This window comes from Macaca thibetana, chromosome 12, assembly GCF_024542745.1.
Source record: "Macaca thibetana thibetana isolate TM-01 chromosome 12, ASM2454274v1, whole genome shotgun sequence".
Lineage (NCBI taxonomy): Eukaryota > Metazoa > Chordata > Mammalia > Primates > Cercopithecidae > Macaca > Macaca thibetana.
Window position 1 is genome coordinate 85,174,902 of NC_065589.1, and position 21,903 is coordinate 85,196,804.

At 38.9% G+C, this 21,903-nt stretch overlaps 1 protein-coding gene across 4 annotated transcripts in view; it reads left to right on the forward strand.

Annotated features, from left to right (window-relative positions):
* The window catches only part of ACVR1 (activin A receptor type 1), a 141,002-nt gene that overhangs the window by 58,701 nt on the left and 60,398 nt on the right, over positions 1–21,903 (forward strand). For all 4 annotated transcript variants that reach the window (XM_050751748.1, XM_050751750.1, XM_050751751.1 and 1 more), the window contains one exon: positions 17,533–17,606. In XM_050751748.1, the coding sequence (XP_050607705.1) occupies positions 17,540–17,606 (67 nt within the window). In that variant the 5' untranslated portion in view covers positions 17,533–17,539. The remainder of the gene's footprint in view (positions 1–17,532; positions 17,607–21,903) is intronic.

Here is a 21,903-nt window from a genome sequence, read left to right on the forward strand (position 1 = left end):
ACCGCGCCCGGCCCAAGTTTTTCTTTTGTTTTGTTTTGTTTTGTTTTTGAGATAGAGTCTTGTTCTGTCACCCAGGCTGGAGTGCAGTGGCATGATCTCGGTTCACTGCAACCTCTACCTCCCGGGTTCACGCAATTCTCCTGCCTCAGCCTCTTGAGTAACTGGGACTACAGGCACGCGCCACCACACTCGGCTAATTTTTTTTGTATTATTAGTAGAGATGGGGTTTTACCATATTGGCCAGGCTAGTCTCGAACTCCTGACCTTGTGATCCGCCTGCCTTGGCCTCCCAACATGCTGGGATTACAGGTGTGAGCCACTGTGCCCGGCCCTAATTTTTTCCTTTAAAATAGACCTTATTTCTTTTAGAGCAGTTTTAGGTTCACAGCAAAATTGAGAAGAAAACAGAGTTCTCATCTATCTCCCCAACACCTCCCCTACTGTCAATATCCCACACCAGAGTAGTACATTTACTACAATCAATGAACCTACATTGACACATCATTATCACCCAAAGGCAATAATTTACATTAGGCTCAATCTTGGTGTTGTACATTCTGTGGGTTTGGACAAATGAGTAATGACATGCATCTACCATTATAGTATTATACAGAGTAGTTTCAGTGCCCTAAAGATCTCTGTGCTCTACCTATTCATTTCCCATCCCCACTAGCCCTTGGCAATCACTGGGCTTTTTACTGTGTCCATACATTACCATTTCCAGAACTACATTTTAATAATACATTTCCCGTGGAGTGCTTTGAAAGCATAAAGAAGCCTTGAGCCAGGCATGGTGGCTCACGCCTCTAATCCCAGTGCTTTGGGAGGCCAAAGGAGGAGGACTGGTTGTGTCCAGGAGTTTGAGACCAGCCTGGAAACCATAGTGAGACCCTGTCTCTACAACAAAGGAAAAAAAAAAAAAATTAGCCAGGCATCTTGGCAGGTGCACATATTCCCAGCTACTTGAAAGGCTGAGGCACATGGATTACTTGAACCTGGGAGGTTGAGGCTTCAGTGAGCTGTGATCACACCACTGCAGCCCAGACTGGGCAATAGAACAAGACCTTGTATCAAAAACAAACAAACAAAACAAAAACACAAAAGTCTCGCTCTCCAGGATGAAACGATATTAAGGGTGTGATAAGTTATGGGGGTAATATGTATACCTACTTGGAATAGAGTCAGTAAGATGTTTCTGTGAGGGGAAGCCTGAAGTGCAAAATGTTGATGTGTGTGTCTTTCTTAATTTAACATTTGAGTTGCTCAGATATGGTTTGAACCATGTATGTGGAGACAGAGGCAAGGAATTGAGGATTAAATTCTGCTAGGGTTGGTCTATGCAGCCTTCTTAGATTTAATACTTTTGAGGAAAGTCTCTGATACGGCTATTAGGTGCATTCTTTTTAAAGGAAAGTCCAATGTATTATTATAAAACAGTCATTATTATTATTATTATTACTATTTTGAGGCAGGGTCTTACTCTGTTGCCTAGACTGGAGAGCAATGATGCAATCATGGCACGCTGCAGCCTCAAACTCCTGGGCCCAAGGGATCCTCCTGCCTCAGCCTCCCAAGTAGCTAGGACTATAGATGTACAGAACCACACCTGGCTATTTTTTGTTGTTTGTTTTTTTTTAAAGACAGGGTCTCACTCTGTTGCCCAGGCTGGTGTTGAACTCCTGGCCTCAAGTGATCCTCCTGCCTTAGCCCCCCATAGCTTTATATTTTATGTAAAAGTTAATTTTGATTATTTCATTTCAGATAATACAAAACAGTATAAAGTATAGCCATATATAAAGATAAAAGTTCTTCCCTTCTCCCTTTCACTTTTGGCCAAAATCTTGGAATATAAACTTTCCCATTTATAAACCTTTTCATATACAGATATTTTTATATACAAACAAATATGCATATTAATTATGTTAAAAATTGGTGACACATGAGCATACATTCTATTTTACAACTTGCTTTTTGGCTTGACTTGGTATATTGTGGATATTTTTCCTTTTAAGCAGAATTTAATCTCAGGGTGAGAAATCCCTGCCTAGTGTCCCTTATATGGCTGTAACGTAATAATCACCAGTCCTCAAGTGAGAGGTTAGTCCATAATTTAAAGGGGGTAGGCAAGAGGCCTTTCACATTATGGACAAAACCAAGGCCATGACTGTTGACATTGGACTTTGGTCGCTAAGGATGTGTGTTTTTATTTTCGAAGGCAGACGATGCACTGCTTGGGGTTGTTGCCAAGGTGTCAGTTTTGTGAAATTTTTATTTTTTGGAGGCTGTTAATATATTAGCATAGTTGTTAGTTCTGGCTACCATCCTTTGAGCATTTTGAGACACTTTTATGCCCATTTAAGGTGGTGTGAGGTTGAATTAGTTTTAAGAGGAAGTAATGAATAACAGAGATGGTATTAGGAGACAGACTTTATTTTCTGTATATATTTATTTGAGGGAGAAGTAGATGATGGCTGTAGTTAGTTGCTACCCCTGTGATAATTATGAAACAGGGCTAAAATTGTTCATAGTTTCCTAATGTGGTTAACAGTGCAATAGGTAAAAAATGGCAGTTTAATGTGCTTTAATTTGCGTTTTTCTTAGTTTGATTGAGATTGAGCATCTTTTCGTGAGTTTAAAAACCACTTTTATTTCTAGTTATCTTCTTTCTATGTTTGTGTTCATTGTCTATTTTGCTGTTGGGTTATGATTTTTATTATCAAAATATGACATCAAAATTATCAGTCCCCCCTTTTTATCCTTGTGATATGTGCTATTTATATTTTTCTCAGTTGGCCATTTATATAGAAATAATTATTATTTTGTTGTGCAGGTTATTACAAATTTTATATAGTTAAAATTGCCAATTTATTCAAACAAGAATTATTTATTGAATGCCTCTTGTGTATGAGAACTTGTTCTAGACAACAGGCTATACAGTAGTAAAAAAGCAGACCCCAATTCTTGCTCTGCAGCAGAACTTACATTCTTACTTACATCGGAGGAAATGGTCAGTATCATAGTATTGTAGTTAAAAGACCTCCTTTCATTTTTAGATTTAAAGACCTACCATCTCCTGGTTCATTCTAATGTCATGTGGGGTTTTTTTAGATTTAAGTCTTTGATCCATCTGAAATGTTAGGTATGAATTCAAATGAATTTTTCTCTAGATGCTCTATTAATTCGGGTTAGGTTGAATTGCTGTAACCAAGGGACTGAAATATGCTATGGTTCAAAGAACACAGAAGTTTATTTTTTCTTCACTTAACAGTCCCCGTGTAAGCAAAACAGATCAGCAGAACCGCCCATATCCACTGATCATTCGGAGGCTTGAGTTACGTCTGTTCCTTGGCTCTAGTAATTGTTGCTGTGATTATCTGCATGGTCCTATCTGAGTTGCTGCTGTATCTGGGTCCCCTCCATGGGAAGGCCAAAGGAGAAAGTCCAGGGCTAGTGATCAGAAACTGCAGACATCACTACAGAGGAGAACTATAGTGATGAGAACTTTGTTATGTGGGTACATCTAGCTGCAGTGGAGACTGAAAAGTGAAGTCTGTGTTGGCCGCCTTGTACCCAAGAAGAAGGAAAGAAGGGATTTTAGTGGAAAATTAGCAGTCTCTGCCATATTGTCTAGAGATTTGGCTAAAAATTCCAATTTTACTGAACGATCCCAACTTTTCTCCTTTGGTTTCTTTTATAGTATAAATTTCCATGTAGATTTTGGTCTATTTCTGGGATAACCGTTTAGTTTCATTAATCTATCTGCCTATTCATGCAGCAGAATCGCATTGTTTTAACTTTCTGAGGCTTAGTTTTTTTTTTTTTTTTTTTTTTTCATAGGGGTAAGTCTCCCCATTTTAAGTCCTATTTCACAGAATTTTAATACTTGTGTGTGTGTTTTAAAAATATGAACTTTAAAAGAATCGTACCCAGTTACCACCTTCTTCCCCCATGAAGAAAACCTATTATTTTTGGGATTTTGTTAAATGTGTAGACTTCATTAGTGAAGGTTCACTCTTTATGATGTTAATTTTTCTTATTTGACCATAGCGTTGCACAGTTCCCTTGAGAAACACTGATCTGAACCCTAGACTTTCTATATCCTTCGACCCGTGACACTTATTGAAGTACGTGGGAGGAAGGACCATTTTATATGATATGTTAATTTTATTTCAATACATGATTTCTGATTATGACCAGGAAACATACTTATTTCGCTATTAGGAATAAACTTGTAAAAACAATTTCTTCAGTTTGAAGATAAGGAAGAGTTGATATTTCAGAAGTTTATCACATAGACTTATTTGTAATATACAAACCTGGGCTAATTGTTGGCATATATATGATGCACAGTGCTTGTAACTTGCTTAGTATATGTGTATGTGTGTATATATTTCTAACAACATGTATTCAGCTTTTGTCCTTTCCTTTTTACCTTTTTTAATGTAAAATAAAACACAAATTTATACAAGAAGCGTACATAGTTTAGTTAATTACAAGGTGAATATTTTTTGTGATCACCATGCAGACCAAGAAACAGTATATTATGTAGTATATACGCAATAGTAATTGCCTCCTTGCCTTTTTATGTGGGTCCATCAACCAGGTGTTTAGACCTATAGGTTGGTCTCATGTTATCTCTTTATGTTTTGTAAGTCTCTTAAACCTGGGGTTTCCACCTCCAGCCCTTTCTTTCCCTTACAGTTTCTCTGTTGAAGAACCTGGCCATTTGACCTCCAGCTTCTTACTTGCTAGATTTTGGTGATTGCATCCACATGGTTCAATTCAATTTGTTTTTCTTTTAGTGGCATATGTTGTATTAACACCACAATCTGGACACCAGGGATGCTCACTGCTACTGAGTGGGTCCTTATTTCTACGCCTATTTAGTGGACAGAACCAGGAACTAAATATTTATAAAATACTTCGCGAGTTCATTCTGATACTTGTGATTCAAATTCAGTTTAAAAGGTTTTAACTTAACCTTTTCTGTGTAACATCTTTATCTCCTTTATTTGACACAGAATTCTAGTCCTCAAACACAACAGGGGATGATGGTCAGAATACTCCATAGATACTCATTTGCTTTCTTCCACATTATACACACAGTATTCTCAGTAGTGCCACAATACTAACACTATACCGCTAGTTATGAAAACTGAAAACAATTTCTTTTTTTGTATGCTATTTTCATTCTCCTTTTAATTTTTGTTGTTGTTGTTGTTGTCATTGTTGGAGGGTGTTTTAGTTGTTGAAAATTGGGCAGATTTAAACACTGATTAGCTCTTAGATGATATTTGAAGGAGGAATAATTTTAACTTTGTTGGGTGAGATGTGGGGTTTTAGTTATGTTTAGAAAAAAATCCTTATCTGTCAGAGAATTTGTGGGTGAAATGATATGACATCTGTGATTCTCATTAAAATACCTCGGGAAGAAAATGGGAATGGAGGAAAGAAGGCTGCTTATTTTTGAAACTGGGGGTAGAATGTTGCTTATTTTTGAAAATAGAAGATTTTAAAAGGAGGCATATTATGCTTTCTGTTTCTTTGTAACTTGAACTATCTGTAATAAAAAAATTTAAATATTAATTTTATAAACAGTGAAAAGAAAAGAACATATGGGGAGGAGGGTAATAAGGAAGGAATAGACAGGGAGGGGGAAATGACTAAAGAATGGGTGATTTCATTCTCAACCTGGTAGTCCAGCCTGGTGGCCTACAGTGGTTCCTGAGTCTAAGAAAACAAGCAACGTCTTGAATGAAAAGAAAAGGCCGAGCCGTGGGGCCTAAACCAAGATTTAAGGCATGAGTGACAGAAGAGGAAGCTTCTGTGCAAGGAAACTGAGAAAGATCAAAGCATTAAAAGTAAAGATACCTGAGAGTGCAGCCCACAAATCCCAGCTAGGGAGGAAGCCAAGGGAAGAAGGTGGTCACAACCCCACATCCTACCTCATAAGTGAGTGAGACCTCCTTGTCATTCTCAGCATCACCCGATTTGCCAGGGGGTGGGGGATTCCTAGGCCTCGTCATCACAGATCAAAATCTCTAAGGGGTGAGGCTTGGGAATCCGTATTTTGAGCAAGCTCCTTTGTGAACCTGAAGGATAAGGTAAGACTAAAACGAGGTAGAACCTTAGCAAGGGGTATTTCAGTGGATTGACTAGGACAGAACACTGTGGACCGAAGACTGGATGGGCGACGTGGAGGAAGCCTGTGTAGTTGCTGTTCCAGAAATTGTTCGGTGAAAGGATGAAGAGGGTGGATACTGGGGACCTTGGGGCTAAGGAGGTGGTGGTAGTTGAAATTGTTGCTATGATGATGTAAGAGAGATGGCCTATAAATGGGAAGGGTATGGATGGTTTTCAGTGCAGGATAACTGAGCAGTTTGGCTACACATGTACTTAGGCCCTCCACTGCCAGAGAGATTATTTTTTGGAAAGAGAGATTTTTGATGGTTCAGGGAAAGCTTGGAAATGTTTATCATGGATTAGATGTTTCTTTCACTTGTTAGCATTTTGAATTACATATTAAGGGAGGAGACGCCTCAAGAGCTTCTCAGTGCCTTTGCTTCTCAAGTTCTTATTGGGCCTTTCTGGCCTATCCTTGAGAAAGAAAGAAGGAATGGGGCCTGGCACACTGGATGCAGGGAACCCTCCCTGCCACCTGTCCCCTATCATGTTCTTACAGTTTGCTCTTTCTCCATTTCCTTGCCTCATGTTAAATGGCAGTCCTGTATATGTAGAACCTCCTTAGGGATTGCCTGGTACAGAGTGGTGTTTTTCAGTCATTATACTTTTGGACTATTGGAAGCATACCCATGTTTCCACAGTGATTTCATAATCAGAGTGTTTGAAGGTTGTGGACAAGGACTGAGGTGAGAATACTGTTCTCCTATTTTCCACTGCCTTGGGGTCTTTGTTTTGTTTTTAGTTTTAATTTTACATATTTTTTAGAGATAGGGTCTCACTCTGTCGCCTAGTCTGGAGTACAGTGGCATGATCATAGCTCACTGTAACTTTGAACTCCTGGGCTCAAGTGATCCTGTTGTCCCGGCCTCCAGAGCAGCTGGGACTACAGGCCTCCCACCACCACTCCTGGCCAATTTTCTTTTTTCGTTTTATAGAGATGGGATCTCACTATGTTGCCCATGCTGGTCTTGAGCTCCTGGGCTCAAGCAATCCTCCTGCCTCAGCCTCCCAAACTGCTGGGATTACAAGCATGAACCACTGTGCCTGACTGCATTTTATTTTTAATAACAGATCAAATTCACCATTTTCTACTCTATCGACTTTCTACCTTTGTGTTCTTGGGTGCCTCACCTATTTTTAAGATTTCATTCTTTCTCCCTGCTTCATAGAGTGCATTTATTTTTACTTTTAACATTGTTTTCTTATTTAGTTCAGTGAGTGTTTCTGGTTGGGTGGGTGGTTTTTTGGTTACATCCGTTCTCCAGTCTCTCTCCACCCGGTTTCCATCCAGAACTTCTCCCTGCCTCCTCTCCCCATCTCCTTCTTGTTTTCTGTTGTGGTTACTTGGATGCTAACCCATTCAACTTGTGCACTGACCCTGGTACATGGCTCGTTTTCTTTCTCATGATCATATTTATACTTTTGATGGATATATTTAAATGAACAGCTGTGTGTTTGTTGAGTCATACCACAATTATCTGATTCTGCTTTAGCTGCTTGACTGGCAAAAGCATATTTCAAGCTAAATTGTGAGAGAATTCCATTAATCACATTCTATTTGGGGGAGGGGAGAGGAGAAAGACCACTAAGAGAATTCTTTTCCAAGATGAGTGTTAATTAGTGATTCCATTATTTAGAGTAAGTTGATCTGGTTGCTGTTTAATGTGTCACTTGGAGAAACTTTACAAAGTTTAAATAACTGTAAAAATAACTATAAAAGGTTTAATGATAACAGCCGTGTAGGCAAAATTCCTTGGAATAATTGATGTGCAGATAAAGTTAGTTGCTGCTGCTGGTCTATTTAAATAGATACGGGGTCTTTCAAGAGTTCCTTTTTGTAAAGACCAGGGTTCTTGCCTCACATTGCTGTAATTCATTGGCTAAGTATTTTGTTTTAAGCCTCCGGAAAAGATAACATCTAATTCAGAAAGGTTACAACTTTCCTTTTTTTTTTTTTTTAATGTATTACTGACTGTAACCTCTGGTCAAGTCTTTGGCTTTCATCGGCTGGATCTATTTTTCTCCTGACACTTCCTTGGGGTTCTTTCTGAAGGTTATTAATAGGCATGGAAGCATGGCTTTCCAAATAGCGTCAATAAATGTTAGAAGCCTTCAGGGGAGATAATATGTCAATTTCTGACTTGTAGGAGATGTATTTTCAAGAGACAGACGCTGTCTCAGAGGTCACTAGGGATGGCTCTGGGCCTATCAGCTGGTGTCTGCAACTAGAGATCCAAGCAATCCCTTCCAACTGGGATATTGTCCACCAGGGAGTTGTCTGGTACACCCGAGGTCTGCCAGCCGTCTTTTTGTTTGGCTGCCTCTCTTGGATGACACCCTTGAAAACTGGAATCCAAGTTACAAATGATATCTTTTAATTTATCTCAAATATCTGCTTGCTACTCTATTAAATTGGGGACATACAAACCCACCCCTGCCCCCCATTTCCTTGCTAGGATATATAAAACTTAAACTTCACCTTCCTCTCTCCACATCAAAGTATAGCCAAGGCTAAAATGTTAAAATCAGTATGTTTTAATTTTTACTGTGCGCCTGGTAGGTGCCAAGCATGAGCATGTATCCATGAACCAGGCAGAGTTCTTACTCTCGTTTGCTTACATTTTGGTGTGTGGAAGGGGGAGAAACACAATAAAAAATAAATAAACTAGTAAGTAAGTGGCAAATTTCACCCAGTTGTTAAGTGCTATGAAGAAGATATGGTGGGGGAATATAGTTCATGGGGGCGGGTGAGAAGGTCTGAGACGGGAATGGGCTTGGAGTATGGGAGTGAGACAGAAGGCTTTGGTTAGGCCAGTGTATAAAGTGCGGTGTTTCTCACTACAACAGAAAAGTGCTCCAGTGTCTCTCAGTAAAGACAGAGAGAGAGAGAGAGAGAGAGAGAGAGAGAGAGAGAGAGAAATGTACTTCTCTGGCCTTGACATTCCTTTCATCTTATACCCACCACCCAAAAATTATTATAGATTAATCACATTAGCCTGAGAATGGGGACAGCTGTGTCAGATGGGCAGTGCTTCTAACACCACTTGTAAGTCATGGGAGGGATAGAAAGGTCTACACTGTTAGGTTAGAGGGGAAGCTTCAGGTCAGGCACAGCTAGAAATGAGACAGAGCACTGAGACGGTGTCTACCTGAGGACTTTGGGAAGAGGTGGGATTTGAAATGAACTTCAGAGTTACATGTCTAGATGAGCTTTATGGGAAGGAATAATGGGGCTTTTCCTACTAATAGGTTAAAAACAAAAAAAAGGTTCTAGTCACAGTTTGCAAACAAGGGACAGGGAGTGGGCTGTGAGCTGCATTGGAGAATGTAACAAAATAGCAGGGAGATGATGGAGTCCTATCAGTTGAAACAAAGCAGGTGGACCATGGCTATTTGAAACAAAAGAATGAAGTGGAAAATGAGGGACAGTCTCCATACAGTCAAGCCTGGGGAAATAAAACCTAGTTTTGAGGTACGAGTAAGGCATGCAGCAAGTGATCAAAACCCTGGACTCTTAGAAGTTTAACGTAGGTATTCTGTGTATATCTGGAAAGGATGTAGCAAAGTCTGTTTCATTCTGTGTACAGTTAAAATAAATTTACTGGGGAGCCTTTGATTCTTACATAGCAGCCTAAGCTAAACCTTTCACTTTCTTTCACATTAAGCCTTATCTTTTTTTCATCTTTTTTCATTTTACAGATCATATTGTTTGCTTCCCTTCCTTCCCAAACCATATCTAGGGTCCATCTGTTACAGCTGGAATGTTTATAGTGTAACTCAGTCAAAACCCATTCTTTCCTGAAATAATCCATAATTATTTCCTCTAACTACAGGATAAACCGATCCAGGGCCTGGTTTTCAGTTCTATAGGACTTGTCCAAGAAGCTATTTGTATTCATCTATCATGAAAGATCAAATTACATGCTAATATTCTGAAAGTAACACCCCGCCAGAAACCCTCCAGCAGCAGTGAAGTCTATATAAAACCTAGCCTTGGCAATTTGCACATTGCCAGTTCAGACAGAGTGTGGTGTTAAAAATATTTAACAGGTCATTTTGAACCGTAGAAAAGACCCTGACTTAACTTATATGGTATGATAACTTCGGTTTAACCTTTCTTTGCAGCTATTACTGACAGCCCATGTCTCATTTCACTCCTCCCAAAGGCCCAGGTAGTTTGGCACAAGCTGCCTTTGGGTTAGCTCATTGCCTTTTGAGCATAGAAGAGATGTGACTGTTCTTGTATTATCTAATCAGTTGCAGTGGCTGATTTTGGCCCTGCTTGGTGGCGGCTGATGTAAGTCTATTTTCCTTCAAAGTTTCATGTCTAGAATTTGCCTTCCTGGGCCTAACTTTGCCCCCAAATGTGTCTTACTAATTTCCATTTATTTTGAAGGGTGAGTTTACAAGAGAACTGAAGAGTAGGGATGGAAGATGGGAGCTAGAATCCACTGATGCACTATCGAAGAGACTTGTTTTTTTCTATGATGTCAGCATCTTTTCTGGGGGCAGAGGGAGGGAGGAGATAATTGGAGATCACTGAGTAACATGAAATTGTTTAAGGTTAGAGAAATGGAAAGAAGTCATGATTGAATGGTGTATTAAATAACCATGAGTAAAGATGTTCTTTAAGAGGAAAATCAAGATTTTCAGTTGAAGTTCAGAAGAATGGAGGCTTGAATAAAATGTTAAGGATGGTAGAGCTTGGTGGCTCCCACTTGTAATCCCAGAGCTTTGGGAGGCCGAGGCAGGGGGATTGATTAAGCCCAGGAGTTCGAGACCAGACTGAGAAACATGGTGGAACCCCACCTCTACCAAAAAATACAAAAAGAACTAGTCAGACATGGTGGCATGTGCCTGTAGTCCCCATTACTTGAGGGGCTGAGGCAGCAGGATCATTTGAGCTGAGGAGGTTGAGGCTGCAGTAAGCTGAGGCTGCACCACTGCACTCCAGCCTGGGCCATGGAGCAAGACCCTGCCTCAAAAAAACAAAAACAAAAACAAAACCCAAAAAACAAACAAACAAAAAACTGTTAAAGATGACAGAACAAGTTTGCTAAACTGTGGCTGGCTAGTTAAGTGAAAGTTGTGTAGAGTGGTAGTTGGTTAAGACCTGAATGCTCTGATCTGGGGGTTTGCGGTTTGACCTGTGTCCTTAGGCAAGTTTCTTCTACCTTCCTAGATGACTAAGAAAAAGCAGGTTTCCACAAATTATTTTTCCGCATTGCCTCTGCCTTTTATATTAAAGAGAATTATTATATTTTCCTTATGGAAGGCATAGTACAGAACGCCTAAAGATACATAAAGAAAAAAACTGTCATAGGATCGTAGTGAGAGCCCTTACCAATGGTGAGCAAGCATAGGTTAGAAAGTGTCTACACGTGGACAATGTAAAAGTCATTCAAAATAGGGGTGGGTGATTGTATGACCTGTCTTCCAAGATTCTTTCTAATTCACAGATTGTTAGAAATTGAATTGAGAAGAGTATCAAGAATGTCCTTATTGAATGAAGGTAGTCACTAAAGTATGTATTGAAGAATGAGTTTAGACCGTCAGACAAGATAAATGAACATTTTGTCAAATTTTCCAATGGGAAAGAATTTTAGGGTTCATCTTATAACTTTTCTCTCATCCTCAATATTATAGTTAACAAAGTGTATGCTACTCGTAAGTCTAGTTTTCAGAAACATCCTTTATAGCTTATAATACTAATCTATAGTATTACAGATTAGCACTCAGATTGCCTAATATGGATTCTGAAAGTTGTATATAGAAGTGTATTATATTCTCAGTTATTCTGTGACCAATATCACAGTAATTTTTTGGGTAGTACATTGTGGGGTATCTGTGGCTTCACCTAGCTGTAAAATTGTGATGAGCAAAAAAAGTGCCAAACTTGGTTTCAAGCCCACATATATTAGAAATTGAGCTAAATGCTAGCTCCTTAACTACGTACAATCTGATCTTCAAGTGGAATTTGAAAAGTACCGTGGGATTTGGAAAGTCATTTTGTACTGACCTGGTGATGTGTCTGTTTTTAGTAGAATATCATGGGAATGTTCTGTCTTCTAAGAAGGTAGGCCTGAGACATTGTAAGAAACAGTATCGATTTAAAGAGGGTACCTTAGTTAAGTCAGGAGGTCTCTAACCATTTTCTGAATAGCGATTTTTCTTGTGTCTGAAATATGAAAACCAGTTACTGGGGTAGAGGGTCTTATCTAAGAACAGAAGAGAGATGTGTATACATGAGAGGCACGGATTCATACTCTGAACACTTCAGATAATATTTTGCAGTCCTCAGTAGCCTGTGATTTTTCGGTTAGAGATTTTGGCATTACAGCCTTGCACAAGGATTTAGTTGAACCCAAGCAAGATAAGCAGCTGTGAGTACCTTCATACAAGTTTATATCCCATTTCAAAAGTATTTAGCTGTATACATAAAATATTATTCCAACATTAAAAAAAAGTTAATGCTTTCTTCCTTGACTGTTGGACTCGTTGATGTCTGTGATGTTAGAGAGGTTAATGAAATTTCTAAAACTGTAGAACAGTGTCATTTTTGTCAGGTATCTGGTAAGTGCTCAGTCTAAAATATCTGGTACCATCTGGTCATCTGATAGAGTACAAAGACTGAGGGTTTAAGGACTAAGTCAGTTATTCAAAGTGTTGTCCAAGAACTCCAAAGGCGCCTGAGACTTTCTCAGGGGTTTCACAAGGTCCTCCTTCTTCCAATGATATGGGTGATACTGGATTTTGTATATATACTGCAGCCAGTACATGATGTAACAGAATGAATGTAGATCATATATGAGAATCCAGCTGTCTTTTATTAAATCAGAGATTTTCAAAAAAGCAGGAAAACAATGCCACTTTTCTCACAACATGTTTTTTAAAAAATACATCATAGCTCTTTTAAAATAAAAAAAGGTAGTATGTTATTGTTATTTTATTATGAATAGAATATTTTTAAGATTCTGTTTAAATTTTTAACACTGTAAATATCAAGAGATGTAGCCTACATACACACGCTTCTCAGTAATTTTCAAGAGTTTAAAGAGATTCTGAGACCAAAAAAGTTTTAAAAATACTGGAGTAAGGCAATCCTAGAACTATTGAGTTATTGCCACTCCCATTTTCCACTATTAGTCTCTCTTTCTTGCCAACTTACATATGAAAACTCCTTAGCCAAAAATATTTGAGAGCAGGAGAGTCGAAATTTTACTTTTAAAAATGATATTTTCTTTTTGGTATATTTTTAAATTAAAAATAGATCCTTGGGACTTCAGGTTGAGATTTTAGCATATTGATGTTTCTTATAATTGAAATATAGTCAGGAAATACCAGAACATTCCCCTTTCTACATTCTTTTTTTCTTTCCTTTTGGGGGTGCTGTTTTTAATAGCTGAGTTTACTGGTCAGGAGCAGCACTGCAGACCCTGAACAAAATGGCAACCAGTAAGTTGACTTTTTTCCCAAAGATTTTTGGCAGATTTTGAGCTGTCTTTAAACACTGGAGACGGAATTAGTCCCTACTGTTTGAAGGTCTGAATTTATAATTCTTTTTCTGTCTTCTATTTATGAGCCTAAATTACTGTTTTAATTTTGTTCGCACAATGATAATCTGTTAATAGGTATTTGGGACGTGGGCTTTTGCTGGGTTTGTGACGTGGAAAATATGCCAGTGGTGATTGTTTCTTAGTTTTTTTTTTTTTTTAATAGTAAAAGGAGTCTTGATTTTGAAGCTTGTTAACTGTTGACTTTTACTATTACTTTAGCTAAATTCTACAGATTAAAGTTATAGAGATGATAAATCTCTTAATCTTGCCATTCCTTTGCAGGTCTCTGTGTGTGTGTGTCTGTGTGCATGGCAGGGAGGGGCTGCTGTTAATAATTCTTTAGAATTTAAACTTAAATTGAGCCGATTAATTCAGGAAAAATTCTAATTAAACTGTTATTAAATGTGCACCTACTTGGCTCTGGCAGTGATGAACAAGATAGACTATAGATTTTGCTCCCATGGAGTTTACAGTCTAGTGACAGAGACAGATGTTCAAAAGCACACACAGGTATGAATACATAATTATTAATTAGGATTTGTATGAGTGAAACTTAAAGTGGTCTGTAAGAATGAGCAGAGAGTATTTAAGGATTTAGACAGGCTTATAGAAAGTGGTAGCCTTTAGAGAAGCCATTGAGACTTACCGGATGAGTAGGAATTCAGTAGGTTGGGCCCTGAAAGAAGGGCCCAATCATAGGGAGCATCATGTAGAAATGTCCAGAGATAGGCAGAAAGTGGCCTGGTGGGGATGATAATAATGGATAGTGGGGACTGAGGAACTGCAGATGATGGTGAGAGCGAAGGGGGCAATGAAGTTAGGTAAGTAGAGGGCCTAGAGTGCCTTACCTCTGTTCTGACCCTTGCCTTCCTCTCTAGCCTTCTTGGGTGTTCTCCGACTTTTTGTAACTCTTCCAGACCCTTTGTGTCCTGGCCATTCTTGCGTTTTTTTGGTCCTGAGGTTTGCCTTAAGTCCTCAGGACACACCATGCTTGCTCTGGCCACAGGCACCTCAATAGAAGTGCCTTTTCCCTTAAGTATTACCCTATCTGTGTCCTTTGTGTACCCTCTCCCACTACATTCCCAAAACATTTACCCTTTTCCTAGGACCTGTACTCATCCTTCTGATTCCTGATTCCTTTTCAGATGTTACCTCCCCAGGAAACCTCTGCACCCTCCAGAAAGTCTCAAGTTGTTTTGTTTTGTTAACACGGTTATTTTAACTATGTTTCTTCCCAACTCTTAATTCAGTTTTTAATTATGCAATCTTTTGATGATTATTTGATTACCACCATAGACATATCTTGTAAGTGCCACGATAGCAAGGACCCTGTTTGTATTTGCCATTTTAGGCTTCTAATATGTAGCACATAGTAGGTTTTGAATAGTTTTTGATGCATTAATGCGTTAATGAAGGACTGGGAATTCAGATAAGACTGAGATAAGAAATAGTTTAGTTCAGCAATTTTCAATGGTTTGTGATGACATATCCCATAGAAAGTTTTTTGATGCACCCACAATATGTAAATTGGCTATGCATTTTACATAAAATAAATAAGTACATATTATAAAACATTCATAAAATAGCAATTAAATAAGCATAAAATATTTAAGGTGTTGCCAATGGCAGTGGAATAATGTTATCATCAATGAAAGTCTCAAGCCACTCAGGATAATGTTTACTATCTATGACAGTAGTTGCAAATCCATTTTTCAAATGTTTTCAAATTCTGAATTTGGGGAGACTGTTTCTTGTCAGATTGAACTGAATATTACTACTTTTCTCTAGTAAAGTGGTTAAGGAAGAACCAGTAGAAATAAGTGATGTTAAGTTTACTGTTTTCTTACTCTTCTCTGGTGCTTGCATTAATAATATGTGCAATCTCTAGTTTCTTTAATGGTTTTAGAACACTTGCCATTTGGGAAGGCTCATTTCACTGTAAGTAGCCAATGTAACCTGTAATTCCACTTGAACGGACCTTCAAAACTACAAGTACGTGGTTGTACTCTAAAAGCAAATCATGTCCACTCTAACGTTATGTAACTCGTAGTCTTTCTGTAAGATACCTCCTGTACTAGACTGTCATAGACAACTGAGATAGAGACCAGATTAAATCTCAAGTTATTTTCTACTTTATTAGATTAAAACATTCTTATGAAAAAGCAGTTTAATAATTTCATTCCATAGCTCAATGAATGATTCTTGCTTGCTCCTTGGATGTGCATACCTGTTTTGGAGATGAGTGGACCAGTGCTGGAGACTGCCTTAGACAGATGATTATGAGTCCATGCCAGGGGCTGAAACCACTGCTGAGGGAGAGGTTTTTCACCAAGGACTTACCTTTGAGCTGGAATCATGTATGACAGGAGGAGGCAATGGGGTTGGAGAGGGGTGGTGGAGGGGGCTCAGGGCAGTTCAAGCAGAGGGGAACAAAAAGCATATTCATGTCCAAAGGTACAGAGATGTGTTGGAGGAGTCACATTCTGGTTGTGAGGGGCCAAGATGAAGGATTTGTACGTCCCCAAAAGGACTCACTTATAGGAAAGATCTGTGTGAACATGGAAATAACAAAAACAACAACAGTAGTAGGATCTTGCTCAAGTTTCATATGCTTTTAAAAATAGAAAAGGAAGGTACATAAAAATCCCCTTTACTTCCTCCCTTACCTTGCTTTTAGGAAAGGGATTGACTGAAATATAATTATGGAACCAAAGAGAAATAAATTTAAGTGAAGGGTGGTAAGATATGATGGAGGTATGGATGGTAAACAGACTGCCAGCCCAAAAAATTGATTTTTTTTAAATTTTAAAAATAATAAAAACAAATAGAGATGAGGTCTCACCGTGTTGCCCAGGCTGGTCTCAAACTCCTGGGCTCAAGTGATCATCCCACCTCGGCCTCCGAAAGTGCTGGGATTACAACTGTGAGCCACTGTACCCAGCCTAAATAATTTGATTTTAAAGGTCAACACTCCAGACATGCTAGATAGCAATGGGCTTTCACTCTGGTTTAAAGCTGAAAGAGTACAAGCACACTAACCTATCATTAAAGAACTTTACCAGCTTTTTCTTTATTTTACCACCCAGAAAATTGCAGCTAACCAAACTCCCATCACATTCCTGGTATTTCACATTATTCAAATGGAAAAGTTTTTAAAAAAATTTTTACATGATTTTAGTTGTCTATCCTTGTTAAATTTGTTTAATGGAGAAATGCATTGCTTTGCCTTAGATGGGGTAAAAGTTTGTATTTTTTTGTTCTTTGTTTTTGCTTTAGGTCTGTATGTTGATGTAGGTTGCTCTACCTCCAGTCCTTTTAAAGGAGAAATGAGACTCTAGCATAGTAATTTGGCTTGAATTATTCAGTCGCTTAATCTTTAACATCGTGTTAAAATAGTCTATTCATGCTTCTCAGGGTTTTTAATTTAGTGCCAATTTTGCATTCAAATGGGGTAAGATAAAATTCAAACCTAAAATCTTTTGGAACGTGCCTCACTTTATAGCTGAAAATTTTTCGTTTCCTTATTGATTTCTTTGTAAGAGAGTAGACTCTGAGAAAGTACCCTTGAGTGACTGCCAGTTGGAAGTGAATATGACTAACTCTTTAAGGTGATATGTTTAGGTCCACATAAAAGGTGTATGTTTAAATGTAGTAATACATAAGGCAATATATCTGAGGATGATTAGTAAGAAGGGCCTTGAGTAGCAGTTTGAAGGTGGTATGCTTAATTTAATTTGTCTTCCTGCAGTTAGATGTTTATGCTTTACTTACATCTCTTCTTTTCCCTTTACAGTTGGACAATGGTAGATGGAGTGATGATTCTTCCTGTGCTTATCATAATTGCTCTCCCCTCCCCTAGTATGGAAGGTAAGTGACTCACATCTTTTTGGGTTAAGATAAGTATACTGTGATTTTTTTTTTTTTTTTTTGGCTTACTATAAACGACTTCTTAAGCCTGTCAAAGTTAACACACTCTTTTTATAATAAATATTTGGTGATTATTGACTATTTTGAAGTGAAATTCTTATATACATTATATCTGAATATTTACATACACCTATTTTTTTAAAAATTCAACCTAATTTTCTACTTAAAATAAATATAGGACCAAGCATGGTGGCTCACGCCTGTAATCCCAGCACTTTGGGAGGTTGAGGCAGGTGGATCACCTGAGGTCAGGAGTTCGAGATCAGCCTGGGCAACATGGTGAAACCCTGTCTCTACTAAAGATGCAAAAATTGCTGGGCGTGGTGGCGGACACCTGTAATCCCAGCTACTTGGGAGGCTGAGGCAGGAGAATTGCTTGAATCTGGGAGGTGGAAGTTGCAGTGAGCCAAGATCGTGCCATTGAACTCCAGCCTGAGCAACAGAGTGAGACTCTGTCTCAAAATAAATAAATAAATAATAAAGGAGAAATAAGAGAAAACTCTGTAATTAACAATTAAACATATATTTAAACAAATGCGAGGCTGGGTGCAGTGGCTCATGCCTGTAATCCCAGCATTTTGGGAGGCCAATGCGGGTGGATCACTTGAGGTCAAGAGTTCGAGACCAACCTGGCCAACATGGTGAAACCCCATCTTTACTAAAGGTACAAAACTTAACTGAGTGTGGTGGTGTATACCTGTAATCCCGGATACTTGGGAGGCTGAGGTGGGAGGATTGCTTGAACCCAGGAGGCAGAGGTTGCAGCGAGCCGAAATCATATCACTGCACTACAGCCTGGGCAACAGAGCAAGACTCCATCTCAGACCCCCACCCCCCGTCCCCCTGAAAAAAAGCCCAAATGTGATATATTATAGTGTAGTTAGGCATGAGCCTACAAGAAGATATGATGAAGTAATACATGCTTGCACCTATATAGGTAATAATCTTCAACATCTTCGAAAATAGATTGGTACTGGTGTGTTATATTGGTGGCTTAGTTGTCATAAGTGGTCTCTTATCTTCAGTGATTGAATTTTCTGAATTGGTGAACAGATTTTGGTGGAATTAAAAAAAACCAGAACCGTTGGCCCTTGATTTATATATTAGTTATATTTTTGGAATATTTAGTATACATTAAGGCAGCGTGAGACATACATACTTTGTGTTTTTATGTATGACAGAGTTAGGTACTGGTTTCAGTTCTACAAAGATTATTCATGAAAATGAATGCTCAGTGGGATAGTTGATACTTGTGGGGCAAAGACTATGTCTTGGCCTATTTGGGATGTTATAACAAAAATGCCAGAAACTGGGTGGATCAAAAACTAAACATTTATTTCTCACAGTTCCGGAGGCTGGGAAGTCTTAAGTTCAAGGTGCTGGCAGATTCAGTGTCTGGTAAGGGCTCGTTCCTCATAGAGGGTGCCTTCTCTGTGTTGTCTCATAGTGGAAGGGGCTAGCTAGCTCTCTGGGTTCTCTTTTATAACAGCACAAATCCCAATCATGAGGGGTCTGCCCTCATGATCTAATCACCTCAAAAGGCCCTACTTCCTAATACCCTCACCTTGGGAGTTATGATAGTGGCATGAATTTTGGGGAGACACAAACATTCAGGCCATAGAAGGCTAATTCTTAGTTGTGTGGCACCACCCAGGCATTTCAGTGCCTTTGGCGTCTCTGACCCTTGCTTACTTACTGTCATTACTCACTTTCCCATCCCCTCGTTTCCAAAAAGTTGCTCAGGGATGGTCCTGTCCTTGTTGAAAAGGACAAAATAGATAATCAAGAGAGAAAGATAGTAAAAGTTACTCATAATTCCCTTCGCTTACATGTAATTGCTTTTAACATGTTGGTATATATCTTTCTAGATATAGAAAGCCTAAACACTACTTCATTGCGCATTGAGCGCACCCACTTTATTTTACAAGTGTTCCTCCATAAAGAGTGGTGCTTATTGTAGGAATCTCGGCCTTGTTATGGTCACATGGGACAGTAAGACTAACGCCCCTGTTACAGGCTCTTCGGAGTGTAGTGGTCTTCTGTATATAATTGATGAGTTTCCAAGGAGGCATATAATTTGACAAGTTAGTATAGCCAACAGTGTGAAAAAATCAGTACTTAAAATATTACGTCTATTTCATTATATATTAGGTTCATAATATTTTATCTGTTCCTATCTCCTTCCCATACTTAATGACACATATTATACTTCTCCATTGTCCTATATGGTAGCTGATAGTCACACACAGCATTTGAAATGTGGCTAATATGAGTGGAAATATGCTGTAAATGTAAGATACAAGCTGAAGTTTGAACACACTAAAAATTTGACCTGTTTTTTCCTACTGCTGTGATAAAACTTAGAATTACATTAGGTGGCTCACATTTTATTTCTGTTGGCCAGTGCGGTTATAGACCATTTTAGATACCTAGTTTATATTCCACTCTGAGCAGTGGTGTTAAAGATACTACCATACTATGGCAGTTGTGTCAGTTAGTGCCAAGAAGGTATGGGAAAAGGATCCTGAGTGGCAATGTTGAAGGAATTAATACGAGGAAATGGGCTTATATTAAAGCTGGGAGGATTTGATGAGCTAACAGTGGTTTTCAATTGGGGGTAATTTTATCCCCCAGGGGATACTTGACAATTGCTGGAGACATTTCTAACAGTCAAGTTTCTGGGATGTTTTTACCTCTTTTAAATTGGTAAATAATACGATTATTACTTAAAAATCTAAGGAATGTTGAGAATTAAAGTCCCTCCAGATTTCACTCTCTTCCTTAGTTACCATATCAATTCTGTATGATATTTTTGTTGTTGCTATTTTGTTGTCATTGTCGTGGTTTGAAACGGGGTCTCTTTCACCCAGGTTGGGGTGCAGTGGCATGATCTTAGCTCACTGCAACCTTCTCCTCCCAGGCTCAAGTGATCCTCCCACATCAGCCTCCTGAGTAGCTGCAACCACAGGCTTGTGCACCACAACTAGCTAATTGTTTTGTATTTTTGGTAGAGATGGAGTTTTGCTGTGTTGCCCAGGCAGGTCTCCAACTCCTGAGCTCAAGTGATCCACCCACCTTGGCCTCCCAAAGTGCCGAGATTATAGGCTTAAGCCATCTTGGCTGGCCATCAATTCCGTATGATATTTTGCCTTTTATTTTTATTTTATTTTATTTTATTTTTTTTGAGGCAGAGCCTCACTCTGTCACCAGGGCTGGAGTGCAGTGGCACGATTCTGGCTTACTGTGGTCTCAACCTCCTGGGCTTAAGCAGTCCTCTTGCCTCAGCCTCCCGGGGCACCATGCCTAGCTAGTTTTTGTATTTTTTGTAGAGCTGGGGTCTCACTGTGTTGCCCAGGCTGGTCTCCCAACTCCTGGGCTCAAGCAATCCGCCTACCTCTATCTCCCAGTGTGGTGGGATTACAGGCGTGAGCCACCGCACCCTGCCTCTGTGGTATGAGGCAGTTCAGATGATATCATGGGTAGACCTGCGATGTGGGCAAGGTATAAAAAAAGAGAGAGGAAGAGACAGAGAAGTGGAAATGTAGTGTGAGGAGAGAAGGAGAGGTGGAGAGAGAATGGGGAAAAGAGTGGGGCAGAAAAAGGACAGTTATGGAGCAATGCTAATAACCATGCCATTGGTGGTTTTTTTCCCCTGCTTTCAGCTCTTAAGCTGTCCAAGAATCCAGCAAATAACCTCTTAATGCCACAATGAAGACATGTAAAACATGTAAAACTTAGTTCAGGCTGAAGTGGAAATGGAAATAGATTGACACTTAAGGTTTTGCTATTTAATCTGTCACCACCACTAGGATGTTTACAAGTATGGAAAAGAGCATATCATCCTTTAATTGCAATGGATTTTTTTTTTAAATAGAATATCCAGTGAGTGCTATAGCCTAGCATACTCTAATCATAATAGCTGTTGCCTTAGTGCCATCTTTCTTCTGTGACTCAGCTCCCTATTGTGCGTTTGTGTGTGTGTGTGTGTGTGTGTGTGTGTGTGTGTTCTATGGAAGGCATTTTGTTTTTATATATTTAATAGGAAAATTTTAAAAACCAAAGAGAAACCCTATTTATAATACACTCTAGTATCCTCAACATTAGTTAAAAAGCAAATATTAAGTACAAATGCTTAACCAAAAGAGGTAAATAATGGGGCCGATAACAAAAATATGTAGTATCTCTGTAGCTTGTCTACTGCTGAGTGAGCTTTAGACTACTAAGCTTAAAAGGAAAT